The 20072-nt window shown below is 34.0% G+C and overlaps 5 protein-coding genes across 17 annotated transcripts; 2 read left to right on the plus strand and 3 right to left on the minus strand.

Annotated features, from left to right (window-relative positions):
* Window positions 1-282: 282 nt before the first annotated feature.
* On the minus strand, window positions 283-6128 carry LOC143218052 (WASH complex subunit 4-like). Its single transcript, XM_076442995.1, has 2 exons — window positions 5992-6128; window positions 283-5915 (listed from the first exon to the last, which is right to left on the minus strand). Exon 2 carries the CDS (start codon window positions 5866-5868, stop codon window positions 4096-4098), a length of 1773 nt encoding a protein of 590 aa, XP_076299110.1. The 5' UTR covers window positions 5869-5915; window positions 5992-6128; the 3' UTR covers window positions 283-4095.
* LOC143218057 (CUE domain-containing protein 1) lies at window positions 1113-2699 on the plus strand. The gene is made up of 5 exons (XM_076443004.1): window positions 1113-1587; window positions 1669-1830; window positions 1924-2293; window positions 2385-2480; window positions 2563-2699. The coding sequence occupies exons 2-5, from the start codon at window positions 1684-1686 to the stop codon at window positions 2697-2699; spliced, it is 750 nt and encodes a 249-aa protein (XP_076299119.1). The 5' UTR covers window positions 1113-1587; window positions 1669-1683.
* Window positions 5952-7365, minus strand: LOC143217843 (WASH complex subunit 4-like). Its single transcript, XM_076442488.1, has 2 exons — window positions 6058-7365; window positions 5952-5960 (listed from the first exon to the last, which is right to left on the minus strand). Exons 1-2 carry the CDS (start codon window positions 7363-7365, stop codon window positions 5952-5954), a joined length of 1317 nt encoding a protein of 438 aa, XP_076298603.1.
* Window positions 7366-8381: 1016 nt separating this feature from the next.
* Window positions 8382-18186, minus strand: LOC143218054 (popeye domain-containing protein 3). 8 transcript variants are annotated; one of them, XR_013010968.1, is made up of 10 exons: window positions 17910-18186; window positions 17381-17554; window positions 16870-17131; window positions 15829-16181; window positions 14622-14779; window positions 14312-14414; window positions 14096-14236; window positions 13831-13996; window positions 11624-11900; window positions 8382-11106 (listed from the first exon to the last, which is right to left on the minus strand). XR_013010968.1 is itself a non-coding variant. In XM_076442999.1 (9 exons), the coding sequence occupies exons 3-9, from the start codon at window positions 17090-17092 to the stop codon at window positions 11039-11041; spliced, it is 1227 nt and encodes a 408-aa protein (XP_076299114.1). In that variant the 5' UTR covers window positions 17093-17131; window positions 17381-17554; window positions 17910-18186; the 3' UTR covers window positions 8382-11038. The 8 variants fall into 8 exon arrangements, 2 of the variants coding, with proteins under 2 accessions (XP_076299114.1, XP_076299115.1); XR_013010964.1 differs by having other exon boundaries at window positions 15829-16196; XR_013010966.1 differs by having other exon boundaries at window positions 15829-16196; window positions 17222-17554.
* LOC143218059 (centrosomal protein 20) lies at window positions 17806-19702 on the plus strand. 6 transcript variants are annotated; one of them, XM_076443009.1, is made up of 4 exons: window positions 17808-18154; window positions 18758-18816; window positions 19080-19286; window positions 19380-19702. In XM_076443009.1, exons 2-4 carry the CDS (start codon window positions 18789-18791, stop codon window positions 19514-19516), a joined length of 372 nt encoding a protein of 123 aa, XP_076299124.1. In that variant the 5' UTR covers window positions 17808-18154; window positions 18758-18788; the 3' UTR covers window positions 19517-19702. The 6 variants fall into 6 exon arrangements, with proteins under 6 accessions (XP_076299129.1, XP_076299124.1, XP_076299126.1 ...); XM_076443011.1 differs by having other exon boundaries at window positions 18115-18245; XM_076443010.1 differs by lacking the exon at window positions 17808-18154 and adding an exon at window positions 18232-18368.
* The last annotated feature ends 370 nt before the right edge of the window (window positions 19703-20072 follow it).

Genomic DNA, 20072 nt, shown 5'->3' on the forward strand with positions numbered 1-20072 from the left:
GCGAAATAAAAATTGTCCGCATAGATTGCAAGAGATGGAAACTATAAAAATTGCATTGCCATACCATTTTCTCTACAGTTCAATTTCAATTCATTACATTTCGAAATTTATTGAAATGTGTTTATGGAAAAAAAGTGTCGTTCGACGGAAAAGAAAATTTATATTTTTTGTATGACTACTATACACTTATTTTAATGTTTAAATATTAATAATTTTAAATTCAGACTACTCAATATCAGAAGGGATAATAAATGAATGAAGTAGGAAATAATAAATATTATATTTTTTCATTTAGTTTGATTATTTTTCTTTATTAGTCAACTATTAGTCAAATTTTTACAAACCTTGACTTGCGCGAACACAGAAGATGATTTGCAGGACAAATCTGATAAACAGGTTCTGGAAGATCAGCTTTTCTTCGTAACTCCTCCCGTGAATCGCTCGAGTACAGTGCTGCTCTCACCGCATTTCTTCTTGGTTGAAAATGGTTGAAAAGAGGATTGTCTTATTATACAGACCTGCACAGACCTGGGCGACGCTGGCTCGAAAAATACATGTTGCTGTTGCTGCTTCTCACCAAAGAGGACTGAAGAGGACTGAAGAGGACTAATCCCAACTAATCCTGACTAATCCTCTTTGCTTCTCACCTTCTCTTGCTCAGTAACACTCAATTACACTCAGTAAGACAGTTCCAGTCCCCACGTCATCCACTCCGACAAAGGAGTTGCAGGCTGCAACAGGCTGCAAATGGCTGCAACTTGCAGCAACATGTGTTTTTCGAGCCAGCGTCGCCCAGATCTGTTATATATTCGCCAATCACATCATCACATCAGTACGACTCGACGGTACTGCCCTCTTAAACAAATTCAGCTTCGGCCGGCTGGCTGCCTTCAATTTGCCTTCAATTTGCCTTCAATTTGCCTTCTGCTATTGCCCTCCGCTATTAGACGGCAAAAATAGCTACTAATACGCGCGGAGAATCCCAGGCAAAAATCGAGTTAATCCCACCTTGAGCAACTCGAACAATAGCGCAGCTCGGAACGGGCCAATTCTTAGCTCTAGGTAGGATTATCCCTCGGCAGACCTGGTTATCAGGGTAAATAGTAACTAGTCGATAGTTGAATTTAGTCGATAGTGCCCATCACTAATTCTGACAAGAGTTTCGTCTTTGTAATAATGCTTTATGGTCTCATTAGAATATAAAGATATACACACCGAGTTTTCGTTCTACAATGTTCTACAACTATTTACAACTGACTACAACACAAATGAGAAAAGACTGAACGAGATTTGACAGCTGACAAGTCTTCCCTTGCATGTGTGAAGTGCTGCTAATGTCGCATGTTACTAGTTACTACATCAGTTATGTGCATAGAATATAGATATTTCGCGTAGTTTACCGATTCACAAGGGATTTCATTAATTACGATACATCGTAACGCGATTGATTGATTGGTACACCATAATAAAATGTAATTTTTCTCTATAAGTAACGTTGCATTGATTTAATAATCAAACAACGGCAACGTAATGGAAAGCTCGAACACTTTCGTTTTTAATATATTTTAATTCTGTTACCTTATTAAGGTAAGTTCGATTAGCATTTCATTAGAATGCTCGTGATAATTTCTCGAAGATTTCCTAGTTACATGTGACTGTCTAATTCAGGTAATTAGCGAATTTATGATATTTCACGTAATGGCCTCTGCCATGGAGCAACAACAGCAACAGCAGCAGCAACAACAACAACAGCAGACCACCCTGGAATTTTACCAGGCAATGGCTGATTTTAAAAACATGTTCCCACAAATGGATGACGATGTGATAGAGGTAAAATTCATTCAACAAAACATTCTCTAAAGCGAATAATTCTATAAACATTTTTTTTTCAATTAATTGATATTAATCGTATGCAATCTTCAGGCTGTGTTGAGATCTAATCAAGGTGCCGTGGACACCACTATTGACCAATTGCTCAGCATGAGCACAGACAACGAAAACGAAAAGATTAGAAGTGAATTAGAACAAAACGAAAAATCACCGAGCACCTCTAAGTCTCCGAAAGCTGATTCGAGAGTGACCTTAAAAAGTATACGTAAATGGCAGCCTGCTTTACTAGGACCACTACCAGAAACATTTCTTAGACTCACACAAGTTCCAGAAGACAATCATGATTTGTCATCAAAAGAGAATTCCATGTTGGAGGATGAAAGAATCTTTATGTTTCTTCAGAACGAAGAATTCATGGCCGAACTACGTTGGAACGAAGATTTCCTGTCAACATTAGAAAGCGGTATGCAATATTTTGCTATAATTATAAAAATTTGAGTAAAAAAAATTCGAAAGAAAGAATGTTTCATGCTACTTTTTTAATTTTACTTTAGACTCGAAAATACCAGGAACGAATCTCGAAAAGTATGGCCAAGGTGGCCACGATGATGAAGATCTGTTCAAAGAAAGATTAAAACATATGGGAAAAGGTGAAGTAATTTATTTTTTAATGGAAGCATAGTTGCTAATACAATTACTAGTATTTACGTAATTTTAATGTTATTTTTGCAGTGTCTCGACGTAAGTTCGCGCAACTTACCAAAGTATTTACACGCAGTAAAAGACGTGGAGGTAGGCAATTACTAACACCAACAGCTTCTTGTGATGACTTACTGAATCCTGAGGAGTCCTCTAGATCTCAATCTTAGGAGACTTACCGATATTCCTTACTTTATTTAAATGAAAAGACATCACTTCAGCAACTCATACCTATAGTCATATGTCGTCCAAAAATTTGGAACAAAGCATATCTATATTAACGCACTTAACACGAGAAACTACAAGGCAGACTTACATAGACGTCGATTTGCTTTTAAAAATTGTACAAATTAGAGATGAGTTAGAATTTTGTTTTTGGTTGTGAGATCACATGCAGTAATTAATGTATTATTATCATTTTTATTTATTTCGTTGCTAGGATACGGTTTCAACCACAAACTCAGAAAGATCAAAATGCAAATTATACAAGTAATATCTATAAACACTATACAAGAAATTCAAACCCGCAGAATATTTCGTATTTTAATAACTTAGTACAGATAAGTATACAGTCTATATAGTAACAGTACAATAATTACTGCCATTATACTGTTAATCTAAGAATTTGTGAAACTCTTTTTTGAAGAATTATCATTTACCAGTACAACAATGAATTTTACTTCCTTTTTATAAATGGGATATTACTTTTTGAAAAAGAATGATTTTAATGTTTAATATTTCTAAAGTTTTACGACTGTTTTTTTTTTATATAGACTTTAAGTAATTTATTTTTGTTTAGGGCATTACCGTTTATAGCAATTAACAAATGTTGTTAATATATAAAGCAAATAATGTTCATCAATATTGAATGAACGTAGTCAAAAAATATAGTGCAAATATTTAAAAGAAAAACAACAGCATCACATTTGTGATTTTATGTTCCGTCTATTGGCTATGTAAAATTTGTTTATTTGTGATATAAGTGGGTTACGAACGAAAGTTTTACAATAATTCGCCAAAGCGAGAAAAGAAATTCCTTTCCGTAATATTTTGCGCACCAATAATAATTTTAAATGCGCGAGCGGATATTATTTCAAATACTTGGTTGCATCGCAGCTCTAATTGTAAGTGTAATACATTCTAGTTCGTTCGTCTAGCCTAGCCATTACTTATTTAACGATAAGTATCAAACATCGCAATATTGTTGGTCTAGGAAACATTTACATAATAATTGAGCATAGGTAGAATATTTACAAATATACTGGCATTGGTATATGCCACTGACATGAACATAAACTAAAGATATTGAGCTCAAATATACTGATACAAAAAGCAAAACTGCATTGTTTTCGATGATCCTTTGGATCCTTTGCAAATCAAATCTGCTTGGTTCATTGACTTGTATTTTTTATTTACTTATTACCATGTAATGCTTAATACAAGTTACAAAAGGATTATAAAAATAAAATAAAATTTCTGGCGTACAAAATGTTTTAAAGCATACAATTGTATATTGCACAATTTTATGTTTTCTAAACAGTAGTAATGTACAATGTGGAATTAAATTCAATCGGTAATTAAAGTATCGGACTGTTTAAAAAATACTCTGGCCCCAGATAAACTGTAATAGAGTAACTGAAATTCAGCGCTTCTCTCCTTCAAACGTTTCAACGTTAATGCTCTGGTTTGTTGCAACTTTTCGTCTCCATGATCGTTCTTATTCGCCGCTCCGTGCTTCTCCGTGCTTAAATGCTCTTCAACTGTTTTGAACCAATGCAAACTGTCTAGTTCCGCCGACTGATTCAAGAGAGCATTTATATATGCGATTCCCATCGCGAAACCGTCGTCGGTGAATGCTGCACCTGTTTGATTCTTTTTAAACATTTTCTCCTTGTTCGATATCGAATTGTCTACAAAGCTTAACGTTAACGGAGGAACAATTGCGTAAAATTGTTGCAAGTGGTGCGACTTTGTATCCCTGAACGCAGACGCAAACACATCAACAAGAAGTTTGAAGTATTGTATACCCTTCGTAAAGTTTTGCACCAAACTTGCGATATCGTTTTCCAAGCAGCTAGCCGCAGCTTGCGTTATAGTACTATAATTCAAGTCTTTGCATATCAGTTCGAAAGACACAGATGAATTAATGTCCGGCAGGAAGGATATAGCATTCGAACTCGCATGCAATCCGCCGGATCTGATTAGTCTTACGTATCCCAGCGCGTTTCCAATTTGAGTTATCAATTGCCGGAACTGATCCAGGTAACTCAAACCGTCAGACGTCATACCTAACTTTCTGATTCCCTTTTGGAACTTTTCTGCTCTTTCGTACGTGTAAGGTGTCGCGCCGTTTTCTCTTTGAGCCTTGATAAACCTTATGTCCCGCATTAGTCTCGACTTGATGTGTTCGTCGAATAGAAATTGTGAAAACGTGTGCAGCTTCACGCGAAGAAATTGATACACAAAGTTGACTGTTGTGCTCATGATACCGGTACCATGAGTCCTAATGGAATTGGCTATGTGGCGAATTCCAAAGGTGTTCAAATGCTTATTGTTGCTAGTATGTTCAATGAACGTTTGGGTATTTAAATTATATAAATACTTTGAAACAAACACATGAATGTTTCGCATAATCTCTAATGCATCCAAACCTTGCTCCAAGGTTTGTGTAGGCAGGTGATTCTGTACAGTATTAAGATTCAGTTTATAGTGAGCAAGAGCATGCATCATCCTGTATGTTCTCCAATCATGCAGGGCCACTGTAGTGAGATTGTAAAACATGTTATCGAGGTAATGTTCGATAAACCTTTTGGCATAGATCATACTGTTTGCCAAAGGTAGTGGCAAGGATTGTACTACTCTTCCGCCGTCTTTTGCTCCAATGTTGAATGGATTAGTGGAATCCAACTTTAGGTGTGCATGAACGTGAAGCCTCAGATTCGTTTCAATCTCGTGACAAACAGGTTCTAGAATATTCTTAGTTAACATCTCTTTCAACTGCAGAATCCTCTTTGTTTTCAAATCCGACCCTTCTTGTTCATTAATGGTACTGTTAAATGCTCCGAATAAATGTATGACATGGCTTATGTTCAAATTACTGTCTGCTACAAAAGAGAAGTAAGCAGGAATTATATTCTGATGATGCAGCAATATAGAATAATCGCAAATTTCATTGATAACATTGTACAATTCTGCTATGGTATCGTAATTGTCTAATAAAATCCTTAGTTTCACCATGTCTTCATCTTTGAACGTATCTGTTAACTGACTACCACACGCTAAAGCGCATCTTACTATTAATCTTCTGTCTGCACTCGCCGGCCCATTCAATAGTTTCATGCTCAAAGTTATGAGTGACAGAGTGTCCAATCTTTCTTTGCTGTAACCTTTATCTTTCTGAATTAAACTTTTCCGTGTATTCTCTAGCATTGCTAAAATGTAGTAACTTAGATACTGTAATACCTGATTCTGTGATTGCACTATGACTGGTCCCAGTATATAAAACATATTCTGTAGAGACTTTTGTACCTCTATTAGTCGGCAAATCAATTGAACAGTATTACGATTCATTGGCTTAATTAGCGCAGCATGCATGTTCATTACGAACGATACAGTCTCCTTAATTTCGGATAACAAAACAATTAAATCTATCAACAAAGACTTCTTTTGCCAGATATCCGACGCTTGTAACGTATTCTTCATTGAAACAGCCTGTACTTCTGTAGACCATGTGACAGCTTTATGAATCAAATTGTTCACAGTCTGAGACAATTTCTGTGTTCTGGAGGACAATAGCTTCTCTCCGATCTGTGGGCTAACAGCATTGCCAGTTTCCTTTGGCAAAAACTCGCTTAAAAATTTACTTGGTATCCATATAACATTCCCGATCAGAGTAACAGCATAAAATTTCTTATTATTCTCAAGTACTCGTTTAATTAATTTCTTATCACAGGTGCCGTACAATTTGGTCACCACAACAAGACCGATATTTACTCTGGTCCAGTTCTTGCTCAATGTAATGCTGTTGCCAGACTTGTTCTCGATATCCGACATTAAATTTTTTAAATAACTAGTGATCTGTTCGTTCATCATAGGACCTTTACTCACATCCATAGCTCGTTCGATTGTTTTCGGGAAAATTACCCTCTTCAATAAACAGTCCTGCAAGTCCTTTAGCAACTTATTGAATGCGTGGAGCTTCGATTCCATTATACCAAATTGCAATGGATCGTGGATGATAGAGCGCACATGCATTCTGTATTTCTTCCATTGCTCTAACAACGACGGTTGAGACTCGATGATTTCGTCCAATGTTAGAACAATTACAAATAGATCGATAAAGTGTTCTATCAGCACAGGTAAATAAACCTCGTTAGCGTTACCAGACAAGCTGGACAGTTGCTCTGTCGTCAAATGCACAACGGTCCATACTCTGTTCACAAAAACGAACATATCTTGCAAGTCGGAGAGCAGGCACGTGATACTCTTCTGATTGTTATCAGCATCTCTTTCTCCGTGCGTAAACAATTTCTTGTAGAAGGATTTTGCTTCTGTCTCGAGGAGCCTGATCTCTCTGCATGTGGCAGCGACGGCAGCTAACAACTTGGTCAGAAATTTATTCTCCATTTCTATTAAATATATAAGACTGACATCTTCGACGGGCTTGTATACCAGCCGCAACGGGCCTTCCATAAAATATTCTAAGGAGGAGTCCGCGTTCCATGTTTTCTCCGCGAGCTCTTTAAAAAACTGACTATACTTTCGCAAATGTATCGAACCTGCCGCTTTGTATACTGTTTCGTCCTTTTTCGTGTTCCATGCTGTTGATTCTATCATCGCTACGTTGATTGTTTTTTTTCCCCGGTACACCGACGAACACAGTGATCATTCGCTGCACCACAATTGCTTGCATGTAGGGCGCGTTACTGCGTTCCGATTTCTGATTAGCAAAGCGCAACGATCATGTTTTATCAGTCATAAGTCGAAAATAGTTTAACCAAACCTGACCAAAGCGATAGATAATAATTACGTTCGTTAGTGCATGATCTGGGCGTGAATAAAACATACATAAATTAACTTCACATGTTGACAGGTAAATGTGTAAGTAAATATATATCAGTATATATTTAGATCAACTGATAGCAAGACTTACGGCGAACACATAACCATAACCAGACATAACCGCAACAATGATATAACATTGTTGCAAATCCGGCAATGAATCACATTCGCAATACACACAACTTGAAAACATTGAATATTATAACATTTAAGGCAATATGTCTGCTGTACAGTTTTATTGATAAATATTATAATTAATTACATCTTTACTAATTTAAATCAACCGCTATAACCTAAACAACTCAGTGACCTCTGCAAGTATAATGTGACAGCCAGTGACAGCTGTCAGCGATGTCACGTGATGTAACTCATTAAAACTCCCATAATCCATAGCCCGCCAAAATTTAAATTTGAATTTTCGAATTCGGTGCAGGTTCGCGCCATCTGTACGAGGACAAGGATTAATTAATCTTTCTTTTCGTATAATGTATTTTTATATACAACATATTCAACGAAATAAATATATAAATCAGTAAACTCTGTGATTATTGTAAATTGCACATGGAAGGGGGAAGATATGGGTGTAGATGAAAAGAATGATTTTTCCTATGGTTTTTTTGTCTAAAACTAACTTTCTTTATTCCTTTCATCATTAAATCTCTCATCATTGTATTCAATGTGATTAAATTTCTTTCACTTCATCCATATCTCTTTGTGTTATCTAACTATATATATACTAAAAAGACACCATATATATGATTATAACAATAAGAAACAATGAAAAACAATGATTAGTAACGAATAATTTACATTCATTTGAATAAACCATTTACACTTTTCTTGTACACATACATGAATTATTAGTATTAGAGTAAAATAAAATTACACGATTCTCGCTTTTCTCTTCCAATTTAGCGGGGTGTATAAGAAAAAAATAGTCCGATATTATACAACGAAAAAGAAAGAAACATCGTAAGAATGTACTTTACACATATATAGAATACTTATTATCCAACTTTTAAACTAGTTACAATATTTGGAATACAATATTCTCAGAACTATAATTTTACATATAAAAAGTCTTCTTAATAGTATGTATTACAACCTTAACTGGGCAAGAATTAGATAATTAGCAACATTTTAAATTTTTTTAATGCTTTCTGCTAAAGACTAGACAAAACATGTCTTCAAAGATTTTTCTTTGTTCCTTTATTAGTTTTTCTTTTTCCTAAAACTGTGTATCCAATCGTCAAAACCTGAGATTTTTATATTAAATTTCAGTACGTAATACTTTCACTATTTCCGTTCAAAGTAAATTATGAATTATGAAAATTATGTTCCGTATGTTTTGCTCTTTCTTTTTTTTCAATGCAAATAAAAAATTTGCCTAGAAATGTTTGCACACGAGTATAATGAAACATTCGTTTCTCTGTGCGCGTTGATTTTCGTATTCTTTTTTACTCGTATTTTCATGTCACTTACAATTGTAATCGATTCTAATCATGATTAGCGCTGTCAAGTAAAATTAGAGTTAACACTAATATTGTTTTCCAAACGAAAGGAATGATAATCGTGACTATAATATTATTGTAACGATTTTTCGATAATTTTACCATTATTAACTGTTAAAAGTTATATGCATTTTTATTTCTCTATCTGCAATGTATATCAATATAAATATTCCATCAATGTAGCTTACGTTGCAATTTTTATTATCAATCTGCGCTTTTTGGCGTAACTTCCTGTTTCATTCTCTATTCTGAAACGCCATTGTTCAAATGGCATTATGAAATATCATGATGATTTGCGCGATAATTCCCTCAAAACCATTTAAAGATAGTTTTGATAATGGAAACGACCATCAGTTGCCGACGGGAACTGTCGACAAAGTAACTTCTCCCAAGTAAAACAAATAAACAAAATTAAGTACCCAACACGTAATAGAATCGTAACATTTATTTCAAAGTTAATTATTATTTGACAAAAAATTCCATTTTAACACTAAGTTTACGGGATGCGTCAAAATGACGCATTCCAATAATATTTTTAATTTACGATTATTGATATTGTAGAGATGCACCCACGAGGAATTATTCAACAAATTTATTCTTTTTGATATGCATTATAAAAAAATGGCTAAAAATTTGGATAGACACATTCTGCATATATATACACATCGAACATTAGATAAATTCTTAATCAGATTAACGTGATTATGTTTTCAAGGTGTACATTTTCCGGCAATTATATATATATATATATCACTGGTAGCACTAATATTCAACTGCAGATGAATATTATTCGTCTTCCCTTCTGAAACAAAGACCAGTTTAAATGGTCCCATTCTAGGCTATACAAAGAAAATCATCATTTAGTTTATTGGGATACATATATGTATATATAATATATGTATATACATTCTTTCGCATATATATAAACAGTTAGTCACGAAAAGCTACACAGACTTAATAAATTTCAAATATTTCAAGCCAAGTAACAAACATTTTGTACATTTTATGGACATTAATTGAAATCAGAAAGAAATATAAAATGGAAACAAAAAATTTATAAAGGATTAATATTAATGTATTACTGAATTTCGATGGACTAGTGCTGATATATACAGTACAGTACATATTCATAATTTTGTAAAGTGATTGCTTTGAAATATTTGGATTTTATCAGATGTATGAAGATTTTTGTGACCGATTGTGTAGACAGTATAGTACGGTTACCGTCGGCAACTTTCTTAAACGATACTGAATGAACATGTAAATTAGTAATATTGTATATATAATTTCCTTAAAAAATGAATAAATGAAATGCAAGTAAAAAGGCACTATATCTGGGTGTGGGAAACAATCAGGTATTTAGGCCTCCCAATTTGTTTGTTTCATTTTTTTTTGTTTTCTATACCATATACTTCCAGTAAATCACAGATCTTTCAGTAAAGAAGTTACGCCGTTGCGATCGAACAACTTCCATTCTATTACACGTATAAAGTCTTATTTCGTTTGGTACTAAACATACGTATATTAAGAGGAAAAATTAGTGTAAATTAGAAACAGCCGCTCCTTAAAACAATTTTGGTGGTACTCGACAATACATTTGGAAGCATAAAGTAATATTCTTTGTTTTCTTCTCTTTCCTTTTTTATCGTAGTACGTCGTTTTTTATAAACTAGGATGGAACCATTATGCTCTAGAAACGATGAAATGCTCTTGTTTTCCTTTCCATTATTAATAATACTTGACTAGTTGTGGGGAGAAATTATTAATTGGCAAGAGAATGTTGAATTGTTCCACGCATAGCATACCATGCCATGTTTTTTGTTTGTTGTTTGTTTGTCAATGATGTCAAATACATTTCATCGTTATGTAAAAAGACCGATGTTGCTTTTGTTTTATATTGACTGTCGAGGATGACACTCATCTAACAATCATTATCATTAAACAGGAGTTTCATGATCAGTCTCTTCAATTCTTCCCAATCTCCATGCATTTGGATCTCCAGCTGCTGCAATGTAACAATGCAAACGATCGTTCAGTTATTTGATTCAGCAGGGGTCGCGGGATTTTAAATAACAATATCTGTAACACGTGAACTGTGTTTATGTACAAACAATAGCAAAGTCTTTTCTATCTCCACGATATACAGGGTATTCACGCAATTGCTAATAAGGGTTTTTCTTGCAAATAATAAATTTCATTTTCACTTTTTTCTAATGTTCATTATTTTCTAGAAAAACGCCTGGCTGGCGATAACGAAAACACCCTGTACACATTTCTCAAATGTAATACACTTAAAGCGACTCGTACGAGCCAGAGAAAAACCAATATTAAATCTTTTAAAAAACAGCAATTAGGAAAGACAGCGGATAAACGAAAACAAACACGAGTATAATATACGTTGCTGTTGTATTTCGATTTACAGAGAATGAGTTTATAAAATATCTCGATCGAATTGCAAAACCTGGGAAGTTAATTGTGAACAAAATATAAAAGAAAATTACATAAGCACAAGGACGACTCACCTGAATACAATAACCAGAAGAAAATAACAAATGAAGTTACCCGACGATATTTTGTATAACATATGGGGATATCCATTGTAGAAACACATAATACATATACATCACGTACAAATTTGTGCTAGGGTAATTGCACAGCCTGTGTCACAGGGATATTACAAGGAAGTCTGAACATTATTGTGTTGCACAGGATCTAAGGGAGGTGTACGTAGGTGATTGATATGATGCAAAGTGTTGTTCAGCACTTCCTGAGTCGTGTACAGCAGCGGCATTCTCTCTTCTATCCAAAGCAAAATCAAAATTGATGCACAATTATAAAGAGTGTAGTAACAAATATATAAATATATGTTATTAGTGTTGTCATTACTAAGTTGCAAACACATGCAGAATTTGCCATGCAACCAACAATTCTCAACTATATATACTTCTTAAATTACAATTGTACTGCACTTGTGGTAAAATTATCATTATATAGGCACAGTTTATAATTAAATAATATAACATTTTGATTGTTAACAAAACTTGATCAGTAGATTTTTTGATAACCATAAATCAGTTTTTTAAAATTCATTTTCATTTTTATATATTTTAATATAAATCTTGAGAGATGAATTCTGTTGAGCATCTAATAAATTGTATTAATTATTATAAATTAATAATCTATAAATACATAAATTCATGTTTAGTACAGGTACATGAAACAATTTAATAAAGAATTGTATCTAGTTTAGCCCCAGAGTATGTTTTTTAAAATAAAAACCCAAAAACAGCTTGCTTCTCATGCATAGAATGGAGCATGTGCAAATATAGCTGTGCAGAAAAAAGTATAGTACTATTTATATCACTAAAATTGTACTTAGAACATCTTAGAAGTTACAAGATATAAAAAAACATCAATAGTTTATTGCATGTTGTAGCTTTAAAAATTTTTAGACTTTCTAACCAGTTCATAGTGTTGTACAACTTACAAAAATTTCATTATGAAACATTTATCAACGAGCAATAAACTGTTGCAAACAATTATAAAATAATGAACCTTTAAGAGAGATTCAGCAAAATACATGCCCATGCATATAAAAGTAAATAATTTAATAGGTAAGAGTTCTTACAAAATTCAAAGTACATTTTATTTAAACGAAATTTTAATTTTCCTGTTTGTATTCTTTACAAACGATAAAAGAACTTTGAATTGTTACAATGACTCTTATACGCAATGAGCTTGTGTGCTTAAGAAAGTTTAGAGAACAACTATATATTGGTTGACCTAATTTTCCCCGCACAGAATACCAAAAACTTACCTTCGGCCTCAACCAATGTTCAAAGTTCCTCCCCCTTTCTGTATTCATACATCCAAATAACTTTCCACATAAAACACAAGGAAAATAAGAATACTAGAAACATACTAATGTACTGCAATACAAAAATGTAAATACATAAGAAACAACAAACAAACGTGGAACATGACTATTGTGAAACAAAACCCCATCATCCATTTTATGATAATCTTGTTCCTATGTTTGGTTTTTCTTGCACGTTTGTTTCGTGTATGTACTATTGTTTTCTGTAGAAAATTATGTGAATATCTGTGTATATAAAAGGAGAGGAATTTTGAATACCAGTTGTAGGCAGAAGATAAGCTTTTGATATCATTTTTGTCAGTCGGAGTACTTGTATTTCATAAGAAATTAGACTGCTTAATAAAAAAATCATATAATTGAAAAGTTGAAGTAAATTCTTTTCATAAACATACATAGATACTGTCAATCGTTGTGTATGACATATGTATACTGTATATACATATGTATACTGTGTTTTATATGTATACATATATGTATATACATATGTATACTGTGTTTTATATGTATACATATATGTATATACATATGTATATAAAATAATACAAGTAACTGAAAAATTGATTAATATAGTCACACCTTTAGTACGTTCCATTGTACATATATTACAATGTTATTTTCTTATTCGGTCAAATATCAATATCAACTACGAAAACTACCAAGACACGTAGATAATTGTACAAATAAAAAAAAAGAGTAGATGGCTAAGGTACCAGTTTCTATATAAAATAATGCATTAAGAATTTCGTTTTCATGTAGATATCGTAACGAAATCGTTTAGATAGAATAATTAGTAAAATATGTAACGCTTCTTCCGCAATCCTACCATCATAAAAATGGTCGATCGGTACTTACCTTGAAGTTGACGACTGATGAGAGCAGTAATACCTTGACTGTCGCCAGTCTTTTTCACAACGAAAAGTTTGGTGTCAGGATCGTTTTCTAAGGCTCCGATACCACTCAAACCAATTACTTGGCCATTTTGTTGTTGGTGACTACTAGCAGCCATTGTTTCACTGACCTACAATCGTAATATTTACACGAATGCATACGACTTAAACAGACATAACATCTTGTTGAATAAATTGATAGATTATCCTTGTAATTGAAATTCATATACCTGCATCAATTTTTTTACTACATCCCTTCCCAATATATGATCAAACACTGCCTGCAGAAATTGATCACTAATTATGCTTAACTTTAACTTGTCTCTATGCCATAATAATATTCTTGATTCTACCATAGCTGTTATTGATACCTACAGACAAAATTTCATAAGGTATTTCAACTATGTTTTTTTCAATGGACATACAAATTTCAGAACCACACGAACCTGAAAGTAATCGTCCGTGGAGACACCAAACCATTCTGGAGAATCCAGGAACTGATGTGGGAAGACAATGTGTAATGCTCTTCCATTTTGTGATACTACTAATCTGAAAAGATTTGTTTAGTACATTTACACGATTTACATTTTTTAAATGTCTAGTCAATACAAGTGTTTGAGAGCCCGAAAATGTTGGGTCGAGAAATGTATTTGGAATTCCGACAGGTTTTCGAAAATTTCGAGATTCCCGACATTTTCAGGATCTCGCTCACCTCTACTATTCAAGTTTCGCTGAAACTATGTATCGTACACTTACTTTCCAGAAAGTACCAAAGATAAAGAATCAACTTTTGTCACTTTTTCTTGGGCATAAACTTCTTGATATTTCAACTGTCGTATAACCTTCATACAATTTAATACTTTTTTAAACTGCTGACGTGATACCCTTAATGGCTGGAACACTGCAATATATACCTGTACGAAGAAGAACGAAAATAATATATAAAATTTATATGGAACTAGATCAGATAAGTTATTAGTGAAGAAATAGTACTCTTCGTGAATGTTTTGCATATTATTTCTGCCAAAATGATCGTTTGTCATTCGAACTGGAGTAACTGATACGAAAATAAAACCATTTTATTTTGTGATATTCTTCGGTCATCGAATATTCAGTCTTTTACTAATTAAAAATAATCATCTTAGTACGGAAAGCATACTCTATAAAGAAATTGCTCGTGTTACATGTATGAAGATGCAAATGAGGGGTAGTATATATAAAAAATTCCAGCATAATGCAGATGCAATAGCCAAACGTACAAGCAATTTACAATGATAACTATTTCTAATATATCTCTATCTATAAGATCTAAGACAATAATATTATACTACGTAAGATACACAATGTTAAGCTACAAAATAATATTGAAAAATATGACAATAAAGTATAATCTTCTGCAAGGTACATATATCAAATATTACTTTAAAGATAGATAGACAACTTAATACCTGGAATTACACATTTCTATTTCGTAATGGTATTCGTTACATTGACTATCACAGTGCCTATTTCATACATTTTTTAGCCCTTGAAATATTTTTTATATTAACAAATTCTATGTTTTACGAACAAAAAGAGATACTGTACAATTACGTATTCATTAAAATTCTTGTCTATGTCCAAACATAGATAGTCACTACCTCAAAGGATGCAATATACAAGTAACTATTTTTCTACGATTTCAATCAAAACAATTTCTATGATTATTAGACAAATAAGAAAAATATTTCAGCTCAATGAATAGGTACACATTATGTCCATGTCTATTGCTTCATTGTAGATCTTGGAAGGACCGTATTATTTACAAGAAAAATCGAATGTATGTATATCATCTAATACCGAAACACGGTGCGCGTTAACGCCTAAATCAACTGTTACAATTAAATACACACAATATAGAAAAGTAAGAACGTTCTGTGATACCAAGTCAGAGAATCTTTCTTTTGTTCTTCTCTCGGCTTACCTCTTCAACTTCCCTTGGAAACTTGATAGGCCTGAGCTTGTAAAGAAGCGTGCATACATGGACGAAGTTGATGGCAACAAACAGAACATTCCAGAGAGCAGCGTCCAGCCAGCAAGCTATTGTCCAGCCCCACAAAGCAAGAAAGGCACAGCCCACGAGTAGAGTGCACCTTAAATAGAGTACACCGTGTATGCCACTTGGTGCGAGGTGTGACAATAGAAAGAAGGCATTTGCTAGTTGAAAGTAGATGTGGTTCACAGAAATTCCTTGATAAGGTTGGCAGGTAAGAACTCCGTACAGAAACGCTGGAGGCACTATCGGCGAATGTGGAGAACCAGATTCATGACTGACCACTGACAGACCAATAGCTGCAAAATATTTTTATACCGTTTAAAAGGGTAGTCTCGTTTCCAGGATTGCACGGGTGCGAGATGTGCCTTCTCATTTCTCGGATTTTCAGTAGTCAAAAGCGCTAGATAAAAGATCAATTTAGGCCGCGATCGCCCTCAAAAGTCGTATTTTTACGTTTTCGAAGCATAATTTGCATTATTCGGCAGCATGTGGCTGTCGCAGCTTTATGAAAATAGCTACACGAGCAGCTGTATGCTTCTGAATAATGCAAATTACGCCTCGTAAACGTAAAAATAGGACTTTTGAGGGCGATTGTGGCCTAGAAAAACCCCATCTTTGCATTATCGAGAAATGAGATCGCGCATTCCGCACCCTTGCAATCCTGGAAACGAGTCTACCTCCTTAAGCCCTTACAATCATTATTTTCAGTATATTTGATATGCTAGAAACTTATAATTAGACTGCGGATCGTTATGCAATTTTATGCAATTATGACTTTTGAAAATTTTCAAGAAATGCTGGGATATAAAATATGACAGAATTTAGTACAATTTTAATTGATTTCAGATCTAAAAAGGCTACTCCCATGGAAAATAAGACTCTATTTTATTCTGCTTTCTTAGAATTCGCCTACAAAAATTGAAAACTGCATAAACCTCCGCAGTGTACTTATAATGTATGTCTACATACCCGCTCTATTATCAGTGGTCACATTCCTACATTCGTCGTTTTCATGATGTGTTGAAATTGGTAGTGATACTTCTGACGTGACAGTATTGTGAGGAACATTAGATGCAGCCGCATTCGTTAAGCTGGCATCGATACCAAAATATGTCCCAGAGAAGAATACAAGAAATAAAATAGAAGCACGCCAGCCTTCTCGGCTTCCTATAGGATCAAAACAGATCCACATCCCAGCATCACCACCAAACTAAATCAATTTCGTCTTACTCTGCAACATCGAAATCGAACGTCTCTCAACTCTGAAAACGTAACAGACTGTATTCAACCCATTTGCATCCGTAAGCAGACTAATACGCACGCGACGATTGTTTCCTAGTCGCCGAGCAATAATCCTTGTGTTCTACTGTCGTTCGAGCATCTTGGACTTTTGGACTTGGTTCGCGGACTGTTTAGAACTGCCATGCAAATGGGTTAACACATTGCAGGGTGAAATGTATATGAAATGTCCGCTGCATACTTATTCATAGAAGATATTAAATTGAATGCTATGCGCCACTTGCGAATGTCCTATCATCGTTCACATTCTACTCTCAGCTAAAATTAGAGCTTGAAGACAAATACCATCTTGTAGATTTCAAATTAGGGAAGGGTATTTGCATTACCAACAGCTGCGGGAAGACTATAGAAACATCTGCAATACAAATACACACAACATGACACATGCTCCCTTTTGTATACTTTCTTCTACTCTTCACGCTTCTCTCGTTTACTATAGAAACATTTGAATCTAATATACTGAACAATATCGCCGACGTATTACATACATCGTACTTGACACTGACATGACAGTTAACCAAAGACGTTGACAAAAGAGTATGCGAATTTCAGCGTTACTTACATACAGATATATGAACATTTAAGGTATACAATTTAGCGATAGCAAAACAGCCGTTCAGGGATAAAAGATTAAGGTTCAAATTTCGTTTGGTCTGGGTGCGTTAAAGCACGTTGCAAAAGTATCGTATCGAAATCAATAAATAACTTACTCATGGAAAATTTGAAAAGATGTGAGCGTACGCAAGGCATACAGATGAAAAAATCAACGGTGACGTCGAGTGATACGATTGTTGAAATAAACTGAACACCGTACGTACGCGAAACAAACTTGCTTATCTAATGAACGTCAAACTAGCAGAAAGACGTTACTCTAGCAAGGACAAGCACAGGCAACGGTGTGGAGAACTGGGAAGCAGATAGGGGATAAAATAGGCCACGCGGCCCCTAATTTAAGGTTCGTTCGAAAATTGACTAGCAAAAACTAACATGACACGCGAAATATAACAGACCACATTGCTCCTTACGCTGCGACAAATTAACTATAGGTTGGTGGATGTATAAACGCGGCGAATCAAATCCGACGGAACCCCCCACGCGTTTTCTTTGAAATTCAAAGTTTTTGCGAATATGAATGAGCGATCAACCTGCATCTTCATTCATGCGTAACTGTTCGTTATACTTATCGACGATCAACGAAACCGATGTAGCACGCATGCAACGTATCAGATTTGATTTAATTTACATTAATTGCTCACCGTGCACCACTTCCCATAAATAACGTACATGTTAATCACGCACGTCACCTTTTCTTGCGAAATGACAAATTACTTCGAATAACCCGATCTTAATTCGCAGACCATTCCAATAAATAGCAGCTTACCTATTCGTTCTACAAATTCGTAGAATTCTCAATTCGAACAGCGTGGAAGATTTACACACAATTATTATTGTAAATTTTGAAATAGATTCGAACTGTATGCACGTGTCTACAACGCCGGTTTAAACAAACTCGAACAATAGAAACATTTAATTAATCCAAAACCATTACTTCTTTTAGTTTCTTCCTTCTACGCATCGGTCGAGCAGAAATGGCAATGGAGAAGGATTTAATTAACGGTATTCTTTAATTGTATATGGATGGTCACTGACACGAAAAAAGAAATTTTTATATAGCGTACTTAAATAGTATAGGCTTCAGCAGGAGTCAAGTTATATGAAATATATATTTATATAAATTTTTACAATGTTTTGTTTTTAGAACATCAATTAAATTACAAGTGAAAACTGTCTCATAAATGTACCTCATAAAGTTAATATATTTCATATAAAGACTAGAATTTACAAATATTTTTTCATTTACAAATTATTTATTATCATAGCTGTAAGGGAATCGCTCATGGATAGTGGAGAACTGTCTCGCATGAAGGCTGAAATGCGTACAAAGATCATACAGATATTAAATTCGAATAATGGAGGAAAACAAAAGTTACCAAAGCCGACTCAAGATATTGCGCTCTTGAACGAGCTTATACGCGAGTATTTAGACTGGATGGGATTCAAATACAGCTCTACTGTTTTCATATCAGGTATTAAAACATATATTCCATATGTAATATAATGTACAATAATACAAATGATTATTTATAAAATAAGACATCTAAAGAAACAGTATATTTTAGAATGTAACTTGTCGAAGCAGCCCCCAGACAGATTTTTACTTGCCCAGAATTTAGGAGTAACAGAAAGCGACAATGGCAAGGAATTGCCATTGCTTTGCGGTATTCTGGATACAATAAAAACTACGAGAAACGCGTGAAGAGTATGTTCAATTATCCTCCGACAAAATCAACGAAAATTTCGATCGCCTTATATTTAATTTTACACATAAATCTCGAGATAGTTAATTGTATAATTAATTACACTTCTGGAAACAGAATTAAATGTCCGTCCTCTGTACATGCAGAATATTTTATTCAACAAGAATAAAGATAAATTAAAAGAATCTCGTCTTTTTATTTTACGACGTCTTTTACATATTGACAGTACATTACGAAAGTACAATATAATGCTGAGATATTGGAGATCTTAAATATAACTGCTGTTACTTTCTAAAGTATTGTACCGGATCTCTTAGTGATATCGTTACCTACTGAATTATAATATACATCACTTACTGTAATGAATTTACTTACATCATTTTATTCCTTTGAAATCGAAATGTAGACAATTACATGTAAAGGCCTTAATAACATTTCAAAAAAAAAATTAAATATAACAAATCAAACGTCGTACTTCGTTTACCCACTCGTTATTTCATTAAATGTTTCATTCCCAAAAGTGTTCTCAACTATTTGCAGCAAGCAATAAATCGA

The sequence above is a fragment of the Lasioglossum baleicum genome, chromosome 18 (genome assembly GCF_051020765.1).
Source record: "Lasioglossum baleicum chromosome 18, iyLasBale1, whole genome shotgun sequence".
Classification (NCBI taxonomy): Eukaryota; Metazoa; Arthropoda; class Insecta; order Hymenoptera; family Halictidae; genus Lasioglossum; species Lasioglossum baleicum.